Source organism: Sorex fumeus, unplaced genomic scaffold, assembly GCF_029834395.1.
Source record: "Sorex fumeus unplaced genomic scaffold, SorFum_2.1 ptg000033l, whole genome shotgun sequence".
NCBI classification, from domain to species: Eukaryota; Metazoa; Chordata; class Mammalia; order Eulipotyphla; family Soricidae; genus Sorex; species Sorex fumeus.
In genome coordinates this window covers 11,356,211-11,377,136 of record NW_026606090.1, presented here as the reverse complement: position 1 = coordinate 11,377,136, position 20,926 = coordinate 11,356,211, and the positions used below count along the sequence as shown (strand labels likewise).

At 42.8% G+C, this 20,926-nt stretch overlaps 1 protein-coding gene across 1 annotated transcript in view; it reads right to left on the bottom strand.

Annotated features, from left to right (window-relative positions):
* COL25A1 (collagen type XXV alpha 1 chain) overlaps window positions 1–20,926 on the bottom strand; it is a 457,778-nt gene that overhangs the window by 66,098 nt on the left and 370,754 nt on the right. Inside the window, exons 13-15 of the mRNA XM_056116824.1 lie at window positions 11,417–11,470; window positions 9,281–9,307; window positions 6,449–6,493 (exon numbers count right to left, since the gene is read on the bottom strand). Of these exons, the coding sequence (XP_055972799.1) occupies window positions 6,449–6,493; window positions 9,281–9,307; window positions 11,417–11,470 (126 nt within the window). The remainder of the gene's footprint in view (window positions 1–6,448; window positions 6,494–9,280; window positions 9,308–11,416; window positions 11,471–20,926) is intronic.

The following is a 20,926-nucleotide window of genomic DNA, read 5'->3' as shown; positions in this document are numbered from 1 at the left end:
AACACAGGTAAAGAGCTTTCCCCCCGAGACAGTGCATGTGTTGTATTCAGAAGCACTAAATGACATTTTTGAGAACCTGGAATTTGGGTTTTCGTGATTTCTGGAATTCACCAACATTACTGGCTGTCATTTACTGGGACAGGCCTGACCCTTCCCGTCAGGGATCAACAGATGGAGTCAAGGGTTAATGAGGCCGGCCTGGATGGAGCCACGCAGCCAGGCGGCTTGTGGCTCCTCCAAGCCAGCAATGACCCTGTGTTTCCCGCTTCACACGCAGTTCACTGTGACACAGGGTCCGGACCGTCTCAGGGTGACAGATGCTGTGGGAGGGGACAGGGGCACAGGGTGGGTCTGAGTCTGCTTTCCTGCCGGGCACCAGACCCAACTTTTACTGTGAGAGCGGGGGGGGGGGAGGGGGTGGTGCTTGGCGGGGGGAACCCTGTGGAAGGTGCTAGAATGCATTCTGCTGATCTCTGCAGTGACCAGCCCAGGGCTAAGATGCTCGCGGTCTTTTCAGACCCATAAATAGGCCACAGGAGACACAAGGGGCGAAGACCACCAGGAAACGAGTCCCCCTCTGAAGGAGGGATCGCCTGTTGGGGTCACCTTGGCCCCGTCAGAGTGTGGGCTCCTGTGAGCTGGATCTGGACGGAAAAGTCTTCTGGAGACTGAGATAGGCCTCAGGCTTCTGGACCTGGAACACTTGGGAATTTTTTTTTCAATTTGGGGGCCACAGTGGCTTATCCTAGCTCAGTGCTCACTCAGGGGCTTATCCTGGCTCAGTGCTTACTCAGAGGCTTATCCTGGCCCAGTGCTTACTCCTGGCAGTGCTCGGATCTTAAACCCAGGACTTCTGCATGCAAAATATGCTCCAGCCCTTGGAGCCATCTCCCAGATGCTAGCCTGCAACACTTCCCTCCCTCCCTCATGTCTTCTCTACTTCTGGCCCTTGGTTTTTATTTGGCTCTGCTTTGACACTCAGAGAATCATCACCATCAACCCAGACACACTTCCACCCCCACACTCACTTTTCCTCTGGTTTTTTTTCCTTTTAAAGCATCAGACAGTGCTCATGGCATACTCCTGATTCTATGCTCAGGGATCACTCCTGGCAGGGCTCTGGGGACCATCTGGGATGCTATGGAAAGAACCTGGGTTGCCGTGTGCAAAGCAATTGTCCTCCCTGCTGCATTATGGCTCTGGTCCCTCACATTTACTCCAACCAGCTTGGTGGAGGGGGGTGGGGGCTGGTGCCCAGAGCTGTTCTCCGAATTATGTGCCAATGCTTTTCAGGCCTGTTTATCAATCCCCTTTAGACAATCAGCCACACATGATCACGATCTGTGGCTCCTTTTATTCTATGCCTAGTCCATAGTAAAATGAGGCATGTATACATGGTGAATGAATAAACAAACATCAAAAATAATGCTTTAAGCAGTTCAGCAGTCAAGGATGAAAATGAAAAAATCTTCAGGGAGAAAAAGCTTAGGAAGAAGGAAATAATAAATTAGCTTATCAAGGACACATACACATGTGTTTCTTAGCCATCTGTAATTGCTATTAGTCAAGGAAAATTAAAATAATGAAACATAAAGAGGACCAAATACTGTCTTGTAAAAGAAATACCAATTCTTTTCTCAATTACTAATGTGCAATAGCACTCAGGAGGGAAGGGAAATAAATGCGGCTATAAAATAACACTTGTGTCTATTTCTACTCTACCAAGCCTGAAACACCAATAGATTTGCAATATTTTGCTCAATAAGACCTTTGTTTTATGAAAGAAATTTTGATTTTGCCAAGGTCCCTTCTCTCATCTTACTCACTTATTCATACCTCACAGAGTTCCCAAAGGAAAGGGTAGATATGACAGTTTTCATTAAATAAATAAGGAAATTGAAGCAGGTAGAGGTTAAAAAGAATTTTGGACTTCCTAAATTCTATTGCCATGTTCTTTTATATTAGAATAAAAAAAATTATTGGGTTATTACATTTTGGCAACAGGGCATAAAGACTGTGGTAACCTTATCAATATGAGGAAATTTCTTAGATTAACTATAGCACTATGTTTCCATTTTCTCTTTTTCTTTCTATGAAAACTAAATCCACCCCTTATTCTTTTTTTTTTTAAATTTTTATTAGTGAGACACCATGAGGTACATTTGTAGACATCCAAATTTTTCCACCCCTTATTCCTAATTAGTGAATCACCTAGTCACTTTTCATTAAGACATTGGGGAGAATGGTTGTTTTTAATTGACTATAGTTAATCTTTAGTGGGCTGGAGTGATAGCACAGTGGGTAGGGCATTTGCCTTGCACACGGCCAACCTGGGTTCAATTCCTCCACCCCTCTTGGAGGGCCCGGCAAGCTACCGAGAGTATCTCCCCTGCACAGCAAAGCCTGGCAAGCTCTCCGTGACATATTCAATATACCAAAAAACAGTAACAAGTCTCACAGTTTGTTGTGAGACGTTACTGGTGCCTGCTCAAGCAAATCGATGAACATGGGGAGGACAGTGCTGCAGTGCTATAGTTGATCGTCGATTTTCTCGAGCGGGCCCAGTAACGTCTCCATTGGAGACTTTGTTGTTACTGTGTCTGGCATATCCAATACTCTCGGTAGCTTGCCGGGCTCTCCGAGAGGGGCGGAGGAATCGAACTCGGGTCGGCCATGTTGGCCGCGTGTAAGGCGAACGCCCTACCCACTGTGCTATCGCTCCAGCCCACTAAAGATTAACTATAGTCAATTAAAAACAACCATTCTCCCCAATGTCTTAATGAAAAGTGACTAGGTGATTCACTAATTAGGAATAAGGGGTGGAAAAATTTGGATGTCTACAAATGTACCTCATGGTGTCTCACTAATAAAAATTAAAAAAAAAAGAATAAGGGGTGGATTTAGTTTTCATAGAAAGAAAAAGAGAAAATGGAAACATAGTGAAGGGAGGTAAAATTCCCAACTATGCCTGAGTTGGGGACTTTTGCGACCATTCATGTACTGATTCGGTAAATACCAATTTGACATAGTTAATGCCAGGCATATTCTGGCTGAAAGAAAACAAGAGGCCAGGGAACAACACAAGCAAAGTAGTTCCACTTCCTGTCACATACAACTTATAGGGACAGAGGGGCAAGAAAGAAAGAGAATAGGGACAGGGAATCCCCACAAGGTGGAGGCAGAGTTTCTGAGTGACCAGAGCAAATCATGGAGCAGCATGGGCAAATCATTCTTCGAGCACTCACTTTGGGTGGGGGAGAAGGATGAGAGGTTCATTTTTGCATTTGCTGTTGGATTAGCATTCTACCTTCCATGAGCATGCCACATACAGTTGACATCAGCCATTGGCCGGTCACTCTTAAACCTCAAGTACACTCGAGTTCCTGGCCACGAGAAACTCCAGTCTCGTGGTTTTTACAGTTCCACAGCATTTCCAGATGCCCAGTCTGGGGAGGCTTAGATAGCTTTACCATCCAAAGCCACTGACTTGGATCAAAAGGCAAAAAAATATCCTATTAAAGTGAACCAGTCAATGACGCAATTTACTACATCAATGGCAGAAAAGAAGCATTTTTTGATTTCACATCTCAGAATTGGTAAATGATGAATGAGTCTCACAGACTGAACCTAAAGGCCAGGAGAGGAGTGTTTCCAACATGCTGGAAACCAATTATATGACAGAAGCAGGAAATGTTTAAAAAACACATCAAAAATTATATTCCAATTATAGCATATTCGGGGATGAATGCCATGGGTCAGATTACATATTATACATTACAGGGTCTCATTTACAATCCCTCCGTTTAGATGCATTGAAGGTTTATAGAGATGATTTCCGTTGTAACTGAAGCATTTCTTGTACTTAACTTCAGTTGACTAATAAAACTTCTTGATAAAAAAGGAAAACAACCCAGCTAGTTGGTCTCAGTTTCCATGTGGTAAGAATACTAACATTTATTGGCAAATTACTATGTGTGAGTCAGTATGGTAAATGATTTGCATTAATATAAAAAATAAGTACAGTATTCCTTTGAGATGGTCCTGGCCTTTTCAAAGAAAAGAACTGCTTTACTACTGAAAATCAAAACTTTAAAAATGTGTGATTAGAAAAAAAATTATTGACTTAGGTTCCAAAAATGAAGCTTTAAAAGTATGTCTTCTAAAGCATAAAATTCGTTACATAAACCCCCAGAGGCAGAGTTCAGCACTGGCACACATCTTTCTCACTTCAAGAAACTGCTCCCTGCGTAGGCTTTTCTTTCTTTAAGCAAAGATTGGCAACTGTGGCTTGCAAACCAAATCCAACTAGCTACCTGTTTTGGCAGGGTCCATGAGCTATGAATAAGAATAGCTTTTAAATAGTTTTAATTCTTAAAAAATTAAAAGGACGCTTATAGTTCATGAGACATAAGAGTCACATAAAATAAAAATTTCAGCATTCATAAATAAAGTTCCACTGGAATAGTGTCATGCTCATCTATACCCTCACTTCATGATGACAGAGTTGAGTGGCTGTAACAGAGACCATATGATCCTTGAAACCCCAAATATTTATTTTCTGGCCCTTTCTTGGAAAAGTTTGCTGACCTCTGCTTCCAAGGAAAATGAATAAAGTTTTATAGGACTTTTTTTAGGTGGGGGCTTTACATTTTTGACTCTGAATAATCAAGGTATTTTCTTGGTCCCTTTAGGTGTTAGTATCTGTGGGCCATGGGTGATTGTCACAGGATGCTTAAATCTAACAGAATATAATATGAGTCTATTCAAGGGATCCCTCTAGGGGTCACCTTAGATCCCAGGGGATATGTGGCAAAGTCTGAAGAAAGGTTTGGTTGTTTCAAATCAAAACGCCCTAGTATCCTGGGGGAAGAGGCCAGGAATGTGCCGGGAATGTGCTGACCCTTCTACCCTTCTATTGCCTACCCCCCCCCCACCCCCGGCCTGACTCCTCACCCCAAGAAGAAAGATGTCAGAGTCCTGAGGCTGAAAAACCTGCTATATGGAAACAGAGAATCCACCTTAATCGCTTGGATGCTCCCCAAATACAAACACAGTTGGGACTTGGTAACATTAATTTATTCCTATCACCCACGCCATATTTATATTAATATTTATAAGCACAAGAAAATTTTCCTTATTTTATGAGCATTTTTATGACAAACCATTATCCATCTGTACAGTAATGATTGTCTAAGTAGAATACTTTTATTCTCAACTATAAGCCTAAATGGGTAACTTTTTTGGTGCAGGGTGAGGGTTGGGTCACCCCCAGCGGGCCACACACATACTCCTGGCAGGGCTCAGGGAACTGTATGGGGTGCCATTAATTGAACCTGGGTCATCCACATGCAAGATATGTGCCCTACCCACTGTACAATCACTCCTGCCCCCTACATGGATACATTTTTTAATCACTCAACTAATGAATTTAAGCTGAAATCTGATCATTTCTATTTTCAGTTTCTTAAGAATTTCTCATTGATTCCTATACGTAGTTCATGTGAAATAAAATAGCCTTCCGATGTCAGAGATGAATCCAAACAAAAGTAATTATGCATTGGAGAGAAAAGACAGGAGTTAGAAAAATTAACCACAAGACACCAGCATTATACAGGCTTAAAAGACCAAAAGATGTCAATAACAAAGACTGACAAAAATATCTAAATTTAGTAGATTCGTGTTGATGCATACTTCCAAGCTTGCATCAGCAACCTTAAAACAAGTGAGATAAACGTATTATCAAACTATGTCCCCTCCCAACCCTTTGTCATATTCTTTTTTTTAAATCTGGGACAAATAAAATCACTTTAGGAACTCTCTCTGCATTTTCACATATATGGTGCTTCTGCATATGACTGTCCATTTGCACATGAGTAAGTGTCTTTATTTCTTGAAAACCCATTTCTGGAAGCATAGTTAAACATTTTCTAGAACATGTGACACATCATTTTTCTTTAACATATTTAAATTAATAACTATGAGTTGATGAAGTAATCACCTTATCCAAATTAAACTTTTCTGTGTATTTTTATTGTAGAGAGCTTTGGGAGTTGTATCTGATGGTGCTCAAGGTTCGCCGCTGGTTCTATGCTCAGGAATCACTTCTGGTGGTGCTTGGGGAAACACATTAGTTGCTAGGGATCAAACTTGACTTACTCCTTACTCCCTGTACTATCTCTCTGGTCCCTCAGAGTATTTCTTTCTTTCTTTCTTTCTTTTTTTAATTTTATTGAATCACCGTGAGATAGTTACAAGCTTTCTCCTCAAGTGTATTTCTAAATCTTATAGAATGCTTTCTGATTTTATCACCATTAAGCTAGCTAACTCCTCAGCTCATCTTTCAAAACTCCACACATGGAATATCTCCTGCTTATACACACACACACACACCGTTTGCAGAATATCTCCCACTCACACACACACCCCGTTTTGCTTGATGATACTGTACCTTTTCACCTGGGTCTCCTTTGGGGCCACTCTCTCCAGCATCTCCCTAAGGTGGGGTGTTGGGGGAGAAGCAACATAGAGGTAGCAGTTAGCAAGAGGACATGTCATGATTTTACGATTTTCTTTGTTCTGCATTATTATCCAAGTCTGTTACAAGTGTTCTATAGAACCATGTCTTTGCGTGACCAGTGGCCTGCTTTGCTGGTCCAAATGCCCTTATAACAGAACAAACGTGGATAGGCAGTAAATTCCCTTGTAACAGAACAAACACGGCCAGGCAGTAATTTTACTTCATGGTGCCCATCAAAAGCTGCAGTTTTTCTTTTTCCTTTCTCTCTATTTTGCTCTCTCTCTCTTTTTTTTTAATTTAATTTTTATTTTTTTGCTTTTTGGGTCACACCCGGCAATGCTCAGCGGCTACTCCTGGCTCTGCACTCAGGAATTACTCCTGGAGGTGCTTGGTGAACAGTATGGGATGCTGGGGATCAAACCCAGTTGGCCGCATGCAAGGCAAACACCCTCCCTGCTGTACTATCGTCCTGGCCCCAAGCTGTAGTTTTTCTGACTTCCTTTTTTATCCCCCTTGGGCCACATCCAGCAATGCTCAGGGCTTACTCCTGGCTCTGTGCTTAGGAATTACTCTGGACAATGCTCAGGGGACCCTATGGGATTCCAGGAATTGAACCCAGGCCAGCCTTATGCAATCAAGCACCTTCCCCGCTACACAATTGTGCTGACCCCTCTCTGGCTTCATAATGACAGACTCTAGCAGGAACCGGGCCTTCTTACTCTCCTGCTTCTCAGCAATGAACCAACAGGCTGCTTCTCCCCCCTACTCTCTGGCATACCAAGCATCCGTGTCCTTCCTCAGCCTGCCTGCCTCGGACCATTGCTGTTCTCCCTCCTGCTTTAGGTATCAAATGCATTGCCCAACCATCTCCATGACCCCAAAGTCCATCAATATGGCCTTTATGAATCACACACTGAATTGCTGCAGATTCTGTAGTAATGAAATCAACACTCTACGTTTCATTAAGAAAATTTCTTTTTTAAGAATCACCAATAAAGTGGGCAGGAGGGGGCTGGGAATTTATGTTTCTTTGATTTTTTTCCCCAAGATTTCCCAAACCTGTTCCTTTACTGACATTTTTCTACCCATGAAGTAACGCATTAGGAGACAAGTCATTTGCTTATCCTTATGCTTAAACATTTCCTTATGTTCTGCTTCCTTAAATGCAGAATTCATTTAGTCGGAGAGCATGACATAGGGCAAATGTTGTGGACTTTGGAGCCAGAGAAATGAAGCCCAGTCTGACTGCTACTGGGCAAAAGACATTCTTTTTGCATGTGATTTTTATGGGGGAAAAAGAAAGCAACAATATCGGTGATATCAGGTGTGTAAAACCACGAGGACTATCTTGCCACATCCTGAGCTGTCAGGACAGCCTGTAGGGTCAGTCCTTTCTGAGGGCAGGACATGTTATGAGAGGCACTTTACTATAATCACCAATTTATTGAAAAAAAAAGAGGGAAATTATTGGTAACGGTTCTTACTGCTTCTTTAGGAGAGAGAGAGAGAGAGAGAGAGAGAGAGAGAGAGAGAGAGAGAGAGAGACAGGCAGAGAAACAGACAGTCAGACAGACAGACAGGCACTCTTTTATCCCCTTTCCCTTTTCTTTCACCCAACCAGCACAAAGCACATCTGCCCAGCGTTTGTCTCTAATGGACACATCACAGCTGTCTCTCTGTCTGATGCAGCCCGGCTGGGGCAGGCTCTGCTCCTTGCTTGCTGTCTGAATGTCTCCACAAGAGAATCATCTGATGACTAATTAATTTCCAGCTAATTACCATCAACTGGTTGGCTGCCAAATAATGCACTGAAGATCTGCCATGTAGGAGATCTTTGATGGCAGCCTATTAGCATTCTTATTAAAGATACTTGACAGTTGCCTTCTTGGGACTGCAAACACATTTTCTTAATGGACTACTGGCTCAGAGTGGCCCTGAAGTGGCCTTTTGATGCGTGTCTCCTCTATGTGATTCTCCTTCCACCTCTTTTTATTGGGGGGGGTATGCCTTTTAACTGGGTGGCCACATCCAGCGATGCTCAGGGGCCACTCCTGCCTCTCCATCCATTCCAACAAGTGTCCTTTTATTTAATAATTCTGAAAGTGAAGATACATGTAAAAGAATGACTGGACCTTTACAGGTCCTTCCAGCTGAGGGTGGGGATTCTCAGGGACCGTCTTCCTCACCAAGAGCATTAGGGAACATGTTGCAGGTTTCTTTGCAGACATAATTAAAGTGAAGACAGAAGGACCAGGAAAACAGATACCACAGCATACAGCAAGAATCCTAAAATCATCAGAATATGCTGGCAAAGTCACAAAGGAGGGTGCTAACAGAGAAATCCAGCATATCCTCCACCTGTCTGAGATGTTCACGGGGATTCTCAATATACAGAGGCAGGCAAGCCCCAGCCTCACTTCAATCTCATGAGCTGAGATGCAGCAGAGAATACTTAGAAAGGCAGAGAGCAGCATTTGTAAGGAGGCAGAGAAGATATTTTGCAGGTGAGGGGTTTTTGAAAGCCATTGATGGGCACATAGAGGTATCTAAATTTACTTCCTCTCTCCATCTCTTTACATGCTTTTATCCAAATTTCTGTTCATTCATAAGAACACAATCTTTTCTCCTGATTCTATCAAGCAGTTTGAAAAAGACCCTGGCATTTTTATACCCTCGATTTTTCCATTTGTAAATATGTGCACTTCACTTGGGTCTCCTTTGAGCAGGGGGAGAAAGAGATAAGGACAAGTGGGTTATTCTTACCTTTTCGCCTCTTTCTCCAGGTTCTCCCTAGGCAAAAGAACAGAGACTGAATGATACAGGAAATTTAAAGACATGCCATAAAGTGACACCAAACAAAACCAGATATTGAACCTCGTCAGTGAATCATTTGTAACACTTCCGGTTTGGGACAATCGGTATGTTCTGATGAGGCTTCTGGACAACGGAGCATGAATATCAAATGTACTTTTAATTCTTTGCTTTCAGAGAACAGGAGACAGACACACCGCTGCCCCGCCAGACACTGAGGAGGACAATGGAGCAGCAATTCAATGCTTGAAAGGATCTTTTCATCTATGGCTTTTTATTCTGCTCAAACTCACAGTCAGTAAACCTGGCTCGTGGATGTCTCCGACTCATTCAAAGTGCGAATTAGTATAGCAAGGATTACTCCAGGGGCCCGGTTTAATGTCCCACTCAGTCTGCCCCTAACACAACCATAAACACTCAGCCCTCAAGTGGAACCTCTTCACAAGGATGTTCTTTAGCCTGCGGTCAGCAGCATGATTGAAACGGTGTCTCTTAGGAGACATCCATGTCTTCAGGAAAGATGCCAGCAAGTTGCAGCATCAGAGACTCCCAGAGAGTCTCCCAGTTCACACGCTGACAGAACAGTCTGAGGGCTGAAGCACCTCATCATGCTGGAAAGAGCCTCTCCATTCACTTGAGCCCAGGATGGGACAGGAATGAAGGGAATGGTGATGGAGGCAAAGTTACACCCATGATGCCAACATTCCTTTCAGGAAAAGTTCACCAGGATGCTTTAAACAAGGTTTATAGGGATCATTTGTTTTGGGGGGTCACCCCTAGCGAAGCTCAGGGGTTACTCCTGACTCTGTACTCCTGGCAGTGCTGAGGGGAACCATATGAGATGCCAGGGATCAAGCCCGGGTGTGCTCTGTGCAAGGAAAACGCCCTACCTGCTATACTATCACTCTGGCCACTAGACCACTAGAAGGATCCTTTTTTTTAAAAATTACATCCAGTCTGGACATTAGATAGGAGGCAAGACAATTTTGTTTCCTGAATCTGGGATTTCTGAATTTCTGTCCATTTTTCGCTGCTCCACATCACTCCGGATGGTCGCTAGGCAACAGAAGAACGGCACTGAGAACCTGCTGGAAGCAATTCATCCTTACCATACTGAGCAAGAGGATGAAAATGACAGGGGAATAGAGCCCCAGAAGGAATATTTCCTTTCCCCTCCTGCAGGACAAACGGCGGGTCTATAAATTTGAGGTCCATCCCAGCGCATGTTAATAGCAAGTGATCTGAGAAATCAGCTGACAGGCACATGTGGGGGTGGACACACACCAGCACAGCTGACGGGATTAGACACAAGTTCTGGACTTCAAGGGGTGTTCCCTCATCAAAGGACTTGGGATTTGTCTGCCTGTTTGGCCGAAACAAAACTGTCACCGATCTTTTTATGTTTCAAATTCATTTGTTCTCCAAGAAACAAAGAAAACTCGCCGTCTTTAGGGCATATTTTCTCTCTTTAGTTATTCAGACAATATCCATTTAAAAACCTTAAGCATGTCATAGTTTGGTCCCACTCTTCACTTGATTAACCATGTGGTGTTGTGTAAGGGTCGAGGTGGTCAGCTCTGGAGGAAAAGCCACAGTGATATAATCTACGGTATGACATCACAGGGAGATAGTTTTAACCTGCCCATTGAGTGCTCAATGACAAGAGCCATTGGCTTTTTCAGTGTCATAAGACTTTAGACAGTCACAGACACAGATTTTTAAAGGGAATGGTTATTGTGAACATGATTTATCCATGAGTTACAAAGCTCCTTCCTGTGGCATCCTAGACTATCAACAAAGAAACTCCTTCCAAATTCAACTAGTGGAGCTGAACAGAAAGAAGAGGGTGAAGGAGCTTCCCTGGAAGAGAACTAACCCCAGTTCCATTCTTGTTGCTGCCAGGAGCAACCTCTGAGCACAGAGCTGAAAGGAGCCCCAAGCTTTCCCGGATATGGCTCAATCCCTACTCCTATCCCTCAAATAATACTTCCAGTATGACCCAGTGGATAAAAAAAGAAAGCTAAATAGCTAATAATTGTTTGGAAAACCATGTCTCAAAGGGTTCTGCTTGGTTTAACTTGTACTTACTTTTAGCCCAGGAGTTCCACCCTGTCCTTCTGCTCCGGGCAACCCAGCTTCACCCTAAAGCAAAAGAGAAGAGAATATTAAATAAAATCAATAAGATCAATGTACTCTGTAGATTATTAGAGGATAACACAATTCAACAATGCACTAGAAGCAGAGAGAAAACAAGTCACTATTAGTGGAAATACAAGTGAGTGTAAATACAGAATTCAATGTGCCAGGAACATGCGTATGACATTATTGATTTTACTTTCTGTAAGAAAGAAAAATCTTTTACTTTTTTAAGAAAGTTGAGTGTAAGGCAAGCATCCTACTCACTGTGGTTTTGCTCTGGTCCCCGTAGCTAACATTTTACCTCAGAATCTGATGACAGAGTTTGTGTTTTAATACTATATGATGCATTGCTTAATTTATTCATTGCTTAATGAATAAATGCTTCCAGGATAGAGGAAAGTAGATGATGAATATTTCTATCCTCATAAGTATTTCTACCAGTACATTTATATTCTCCATTTATGAATGATCTTCCAGAATGTCTAGAAACCTAAATTAAATTTAGCTAACATAATTTATGTACATTTAACAAATAAAATAATATATAGCTATGATATCATTCTGGAATGTAAAAATTTTTGCTGTTATATTGGATTATTGTAATTGTCTTAACCTTCTTCAAGAACTCTTTTGTGGTTTTTGTTTTGGGGCCACATCTGGGCCACATCAGGGCTTCTCCTTACTCTGCACTCAGGAATTAACCCTGTGGTGCTCAGGGGACAATATGGGATGCCGAGGGTCAAACCAGGTTGGTTGTATACAAGGCAAGTGCCCTACCTACTGTACTATCTATCTCTCCAGCCCCACCTTCAAGAACTTCTTGTGTATATATATAAACACACACATATACATATATATTACACTTCCTATAAACAGCTACATTATAACTGTAACTCTTGTCTTTTCCTTGGTCCAGTTTCCTTGGAAAACTGTTCACTTAGAATAATGATAGTCATTATAAGGAAATCTTGATATCCCATTTATACATAGCAAAGAGTAAGGGCTTGGAAACAATACACCCCAAAAAGGACTATTTTTACTGTGTAACGAGTGAAAAATCTATCGAGTCTGCTTGCTTCAAAGAAAGTACAGCAGGATGCACTAATATCATAACTCACGGTTTAATGCAAACAAGACATGCTGCCAGGGAACAATACAAACTTTGTTTAGACTTGCAAAGAACAACCATGGTAGCCAAAATTATTTTATAAAAAATGGTTAAGCCTCAGGATCCAGACGACATACTGAGATTTTGAAGTAAGGAAGAGAAATGCCACTTAGGTATCTGCATAACATTGTACATAATATATGAACATCCGGGGATTGGAGGTGGAGCCCTATTAGACCTTACATTTTGTTTAAATACTCTTAACGTGAACAGAAAAAAAAAACACAACAATATCACACTCACAAGCCTGTCACACCATAACAACTGCTTTTATTTTGCACTGTTCCCTTCTGGCGTTCTAAATTTATGGTGACAATTTTTCAAGCAATTGCAGACTGATCACATGGTTTGATTTTTGAATTTTTATGATTTCTACCCCACATCTGTTTTCACGCAGAACTCGTGAGTGCCTTTGAACAGTCTGCTGATTTGTTTAATCTGTCCCAAATTGTTGAATACTAAGGTTGTTTCCAACTTTTGCTATCAGAGTTGAACTCAAATCAATACCTTTGTAAATATGTCTATGTTTCTTTTCTAAAGGGCCCAGGACTTTTTGTGTTAAATCCTAGTTTTGGTCACATGGATACATTTTTTAAAAAATAGATTTCTTATCTTGTTAAATTTAATTATTCTAGTTTAGGTTACATGTTTACAATAGTGTTAACTTTTTGTTTGTTTGTTTTTTTTTTTGCTTTTGGGTCACACTCAGCGAAGATCAGGGGTTCTTCCTGGCTCTGCACTCTGGAATTACTCGTGGCAGTGCTTGGGGAACCATATTGGATGCCGGGGATCGAACCCACATCAGTCATGCAAGGCAAACACCCTGCCCGCTATACTACTGCTCCATTCCCAATAGTGTTAACTGTGATATGAGTTCTTACACATCACCACCACGCTGGACCCTCCACCACTATCCTTATAGACTTCTAGTCATCCTCTCCCTCATCTACCCTCCACTGCTTGGTAATCTAAATTCTGCAATCCAAAGGATCAGAGCTCCTCCTACTTGTTCCCAGTGACTTTTCCTATAGTTTCAGCACTGGGTATTGTCACTCTTATCTTTGTGGCTGTTCAAATGAGCACAAATGGAATTCACTAATTCGGTAAGTTTTAACTTAGTTACTCTAAAGCCTAAATAGGTTTTCCCATGTTTATCACCGAGATTAGTGTCCTGCAAAATTTTAAAGAGGAAATGCAAAGGAAGCTGCTTTCCAAATGAATCAAGGGAAGATGAAAAGAAGGAAAAGTTACTCATGGCTTTCAAATAAGTTTTATCGAGAGAAATGGACTCCAATTTAGATTAAGAGACTGCAGAGCATTTTTCATTGTTCAAACCGAGTCTCCAGATCATGTGAAAGGAATGTTCGAGAGAAAATGCCTGCGGCTCTGAGTGCCAAGGCTAGCCAGTGGAGTTTGGGCTGCTGTTAAATCATCCAACACTTAGCAAAAATTCACTATATGCTTTGCTCTGGGCTGAAATTTTCATGGGACCTCAAGTTAAAATAAACCAAATGAGCACCTGAACCCAAATAGCTAATTTTTGAGTGAAAGAAGAGATACATGTAAATAACTCAAGACTTTAATTGAGGCACAACTTTTTTTGCATCCTTTACTTGTATTTCATGAAGAAGACATGATAAATCAAAGTCAAAGAAATGTCTCGATGAAGAATGAATCATATGTTATATCATATATTAATATGTTATAGTATATGAAGAGAAAATATTATCATGGGGTTGTTTTTTGAGCAAAGTTACAGGGATATATATTACTAGATAATATGGTAAAAGTGTGTACATGTGCAGAAAATATGTCCAAAAAATAAAGGCAAACAAAAAAGGTGCAGACAGGGGCCAGAGAGAGATATAGAGATATCAAAGATTGGAAGCATGTTCTGCATGCAGGAAGCCTGGGTTTGATACCTGGCACAATATGGTCCCCCTAGCGCTGCAGGGATTGTACCCTGAGCACAGAGCCAGGAGTAGTGCTGGCAACACTGGGTGTAGTCCAAACCCTCTCCTCACAGAGGGGGATGGTGTGTTTGAATGTGTCTGTGTGCTTGTGCATGTGTACGTGTGCGTGTACATGTTTGTGTGCAGGCGCTTGTGCATTTGTGCATGTGCATATGCTTGTGCATGTGTGCATGTATGCACGTGTGCTCGTGCGTGTGCATGTGTGTATACTTGTGTGTGTGCATGTGCTTGTGCATGTGTGTGAGTGTGCTTTTGCTTGTGCGCTTGTGCATGTGTGTGCATGTGTGTGCATACTTGCACATGGGTGCGTGTGCTTGTGCATGGGTGTATGTGTGTGCATGGGTTTGTGCACATGTGTGTGCATGTGCTAGTGCATGAGTGTGTACATGTGCTTGTATGTGCATGTATGTGTGCATATACTTCTGTGTGTGCATGTGCTTGTCCATGTGTGTGCATGAGTGTGCATGTGCGTATGCATGTGTGTGCCTGTGCAGGTGTGTGGGTGTGCATGAATGCACGTGTGCTTGTGTGTGTGTGCTTGAGCATGTGTGTGCATGTGCTTGTGTGTGTGCACACATGTGCTTGTGTGTGTGCTTGTGTGTGTACATGTGTGTGTTTGTGTGTATGTGCATGTGTGTGCATACGGATGTGTGTGTGCGTGTGCGCGTGTGTGTGCGTGTGCACATGTGTGTGTTTCGGGCTGATACAGTTGCTGGGTAATCTGTCCACTGACCTGAGTGCATTTCACATTCACGAGCAGAGAGTACAGTTCAGAGCCAGGGAGGAAGAGAAGCGGCAGCTGCCGTCTCCAATCTAGGTAGACTCAGGGGGGTTCGCTACTACACTTTAAATTCTAAGGCGGATCCTGGTCTATTGCTCCCAAATGACAATTTGTATATTTAGACTAAAAATAGGCACAAGTGATTTTTTAAAAGTATGGATTGCTGCATTCTTTTCTTTCTTCTTTAAACAGCTGAATCCTCTGTAGGATCCTAATGGAAAACACTATTCAAGGCTTTTACAATTAGTTCAGGTACTGCTATCCAGAGGCGACTGGAACGAAGACTTAAAGGGACACAGTTTGGTGAGGAAATTGAGTGCAAAAGGGAAATAGATTCCGGGTAGTTCGCTTCTCCCAGGACCCCATCACTGCCATTTTCCCTTCTCGCAGGGGGAACTTAAAAATCAGTAAGTGTCTTATGTTTTTAGCATAATATAATTTTACGATCACCTTGTCAAGATCCTGCATTTTCAGAGTTAACTCATCCAAACAAGAGGAGAGGACCTGGGAGCAGCTTGGAGCAGCCGCCATGGGCCAGCAACACTGAACAGCAGCCTGTGGTACCTGCGTGCCAGTGACCAAGTCTCGAGCTGAAGCTGGCAGGGTTGGTGACAAAGGCTGCCCTCAAATGCTAGCAAGCAGGGCTTTTCCATGACCCATCAGCAGAAGGTGGATTGAGGTGTGGGAGTATGACCCAGCTATCATGAAGGATGCATTCTTGCCATTTGCTACAGTCTGGATGGAGCAAGACAGGGCATGATGCCAAGTGAAGCAGTCAGAGGAAGAAAGACAAAAACGATCTCCTTGAGATGCAGGGTATGGAGAATCAAAGCGGAGTGGGGGGAATCCTGAGAAAATATACCCATGGCTTCTGACTGCAGACCTCAGGCTAGCAAAGAGTGGGTAGGGGAGACAACACTGGTATTTGGGTAAAGGGATAGTGTGGACATGCATGCTTTGAGGAAGTGCATCCTTGTGCTCAAAACACACACAGTATTCTAAATCAATATTTGCTTCATTTACAAAGCATGTTTGAGCTCAGTTTTCTGTACTGTAGATGTAGACAGAGACATACAAAATATAATTTGAACTTTAAAATGCAAATGCTAAGAGATCACGTAAGCTAAGAGATAGCTAAGGATGTAGAGGTTGCAGAAAACAAAATAACAGTTGATTTTATTTGGATGGAATTTACGTAAAAGAGAATGCTCTGCCTGGAGCACATCCTTGAAATGCGAAGGTCAAGGTTTCTGACAACTTGCACCAGCTAGAGAGAGCCCTTCTGGCTCTTCATTGTTCTATCGGAACAGTCATTCAATTCTCATGGCCCTTAGTGGCATTCTTGATAATAAATCTAGAGATTTCAGGATAGATTATTCTTTACAATCAGGAGATAATATACCCAGTTATTAATAGCAACACTAAATGCATGTGCTCAACTGAAACCATTCTAGTAATCAGTGAAAGCAGCAGAATGAACAGTCCTCGCCAGCACACCCAGGATATTATTATTGGGTTGTGGCTGATGAACGCTTTCACTCAGAGGGGCAGAAGCCACATTTGTTCAGTAATAAACACGCCATCTTTCAATCAGATGTACGTTATTTCCTTATCTTTCTCTCTTTTGGGGGGGTGAGTGGATGCAAATCCAGTGGTGCTCAGGGGGGAGGGCTACTCCCAACTGTGCTCAGGGCTCACTCCCAGGGGTGCTCAGGGGACCATGCGGTACAGGGGATTGAACCTGGGCTTCCCACATTTAGGCCTTTTGAATTCTCTCTCCAGCCCTTTGTTTTTCTCTGATTAAACTTTGAGGCATAATAATAAAATTCTCATTTGACATAGACAAAAAGAAGGCACAGGGAAGGTAGCACTGTAGCACTGTCTTCCCATTGTTTTCAATTTGCTTGAGTGGGCACCAGTAACGTCTCCATTGTGAGACTTGTTGTTACTGTTTTTGGCATATTGAATACATCATGGGGAGCTTGCCAGGCTCTGCCATGCGGACGAGAAGTAGTAACCGAATATAAACCCCCACCCTGGTGGGGATCCTGAAGTCACCCGCAGAGGCCCAGGGGCTTAGGAGTCATGGCCACGTGCTTCAGAATACCCTGTGGGCAAGGTGGATGGGAGTTTGTGGGCTCTACCTGGTGCATTGGTGACACAGGCTAGCACCAAGGGGTGACACCCAAGAGTATGCAGACTATCCTGAAATCTCTGACTGAAGTGCCTCTCAATTCGTGTCCACATCAGCCAGCACCTGCCTTCCTATACACAGTCCTCAGTTTCCCCAGTGACAGAACAGAGGTAACAGCACTTTTTGAAGCACTGTTGCAAGCTAATCTGCTCCCTGCACTGAGGAAAGGACTGGCAGACGGCCTCTGGGGAACAGAAACTCATGATCAGGGGTGCTGCACCTAGGTACTGCCTTCCCCGGGTAGGGCGCACTGCGGACAGCCTAACAATCTCTCCGCATCCCTTCACTGAGGCCACTTTAGGCTGCCTCATGGTAACAGGATTTCAGGAGTGTGATGTGGAGTCAAATGGAAGGGACTGGTAGATGGCAACATTATTTTTTATTATCAGTCATCTTGGGCAACCTTATTATTATTATTATTAATATATTTTCTGGATTACCTAGAGGCCACAGCTGATGTTGTTCAGAGGCCACAGGGCTCAGAGCAGGGCCTCACATGCAAGGCCTGTGCTCTACCACTGAGCCACAGCCTGGTCTGGCAGCCTCTTTATTTTGTCTTTGGGGCCATACTCAGTGATGCTCGGCATTTACTCCTGGCTCCATGCTCAAGGATCACTTCTGGCAGAGCCAGGAAACCATATACAGTACTGGGTATTGAACCCAGGTAGGCTTCAGGTGAGGTGGGCTCCTTAACCCTTCTACAGGACACTCTCCCTAGTCCTCACAGCAGCGTTATTTGGAAAATGCAATTCCAAGTTCAAGCATGTCATAGAGCCATCGCATCTAGTGTTTATACGAAGAGACTTCATGGTACAAATGGATTTATTATTTTAGTGGTCAGGAATTCAGAGAAAAGCAGTCCATGATGAAAGAAAAACTCTTTAGTGGTGAATTACTGGGTGTCTGAGAAACAATCCTAAGACCCTGGTGGCTGCCACTTGATTTTTAAGAACCACAATTTCAAGATTTCTTGCTTTTCTGTTGCTGAGCACTCCACAGAGTTGGTCCCACCAGAGGAACCCCTCAGAGAACCACTCCGGGCCCCCGCACCAAGCCAGGCTGCTGCACTCCTCTGCCTGGTACTTGGCAGCCTCACAACTGAACAGACTTTGAGAATAACTCTTCACTGGATGTCGCCCCTCATACTGCCACCCCGTCACCTTGCAGGGGTGCAGGCAGCTGCAGGTGTTGGCACTCAGGAGTAAGGGCAAAAGAAATATTTGTTGAATGGATGATTGGTAAGCAAATCAGTGAATACAATTAAAGGAAGATTTTACAAAAAAAACAAAAAACAAAAAACAAAAATCTTCCCATATTATGGGTGCAATTTAATCAGATCTTAAAAATCCCTCTTTTTTTTTTGGAGGTAGGGGACCAACATTGGTGGTATTGAGGGCTGACTCCTGACCCTGTGCTCAGGGATCCCTCCCAGCAGAGCTCGGGGGACCCTACATGGTTGCTGGGGATCAAACCTGTATTGGCCACGTGCAAGACAAGCACCCTACCCTCTGTACTATCACTCTGGCCCATATTAGTTGTTTTGTAATCTCATCTACTAAATAGTGTCCTTTCAATTAAAATCAAAACTAACTGGAGTTGCTGATGTCGTAATTCCTCCAAGCACTGGCGCGGCTCTTTGCTTTACAGTATGCTGTAAGCAGCTTTCTGCCTTGTACCTCCCATCTTTCCCTGAGCAATTCTCCCTGCTCCCAGTTCTGCCATTTAGTTGAGTGACAACTGGCATCAAATTTTACTGTAACAGGGCTAAATGAAATCCAGGAGAATGTGGCTTTAAAAATCCCTTATTATCATTGTTTCATTTCAAGCCAGCAATAAGTTACCTCTCTCAACAATTTATTCCTCTCTAAAGGAATTGAATACATAAAAAAATATCTTTTGTTACTCTTAAAGAAAATTGAATGAAAAATCTCTTTTAGAGTAATCATAGAACAAAAATGCCCAAAATGCTCATCACATTCAGGAAAGAAGTGACTTAATACAGAGATATTCTATAGTAGGAATAGGACAGTTCTACAAGAAGGGGAAAAATCCATCCTATTATTATTATATTTAAATATATTTATTATTATAAATAAAAGGTAAAGGCCCTCCCGTTGATCGTCGATTTGCTCGAGCGGGCCCAGTAACGTCTCCATTGGAGACTTTGTTGCTACTGTGTCTGGCATATCGAATACGCTCGGTAGCTTGCCGGGCTCTCCGAGAGGGGCGGAGGAATCGAACTCGGGTCGGCCATGTTGGCCGCTTGTAAGGCGAACGCCCTACCCGCTGTGCTATAATAATAATATTATAGGCTGGAGCGATAGCACAGCAGTAGGGTGTTCGCCTTACAAGCAGCCAACATGGCCGACCCGAGTTCGATTCCTCCGCCCCTCTCGGAGAGCCCGGCAAGCTACCGAGCGTATTCGATATGCCAGACACAGTAGCAACAAAGTCTCCAATGGAGAGGTTACTGGGCCCGCTCGAGCAAATCGACGATCAACGGGAGGGCCTTACCTTTACCTTTACCTTTATTATTATAGAGAAAAAATTAGTCATATTTTCTTTAAAACCTAGTGTACACAAACTCCCAACTTTAAGAGAGAGAAAAATGATAAAAATTAACTATTAACTGATGTGCATGTGTAGTGGTGGGTTGAACCCACGACTTCACACATATATGCAGGCAAGTAAGTGATCTTACTTTTATTGGTGGGTATAAGCTACATACTCACCCAACAAAAATAATTTCTCTCTTTTTTCCTTTTTGAGTCACATTCAGCAATGCTCAGGGGTTACTACTGACTCTGCACTCAGGAATTACTCCCTGCAGTGCTTGGGGAACCATATGGGATGCTGGGGATCAAACCCGGATCAGCGGCATGCAAGGCAAACACCCTCCCTGCTGTGCTATCGCTCCAGTCCATAATTTCTCTCTTTAACCCATAAAAGTTTGCATCCTTGCAAGAGGCTTTCACTGAATTATTAGTGAATCTATTTTCAGAACTCAGTCATTTGAACATCTTTTCTGAAAGTCTAACACTGGACAGTTTGATCAGATTTTACTGGGTCAATTCTAACACTGGACAGTTTGATCAGAATTTACTGGGTCAATTCTAACACTGGATAGTTTGATCAGAATTTATGGGTAAATTCTGCTGCAAAAAAGTTAGCAAAGAAGAGAGAGAAAAGGAAAAGAGTGTGCTCAGCGTGTGAATCAGAGATAGAAAGTAATGAGTTCGTGGTATGAACCACTGCATGGATTTGACCTTTTGAAAGTCCAAGAGCTTCAGTTTACTTGCTCTCTAAATATGCTTACAATAAAAATGCCATAAGAAGTATGCTG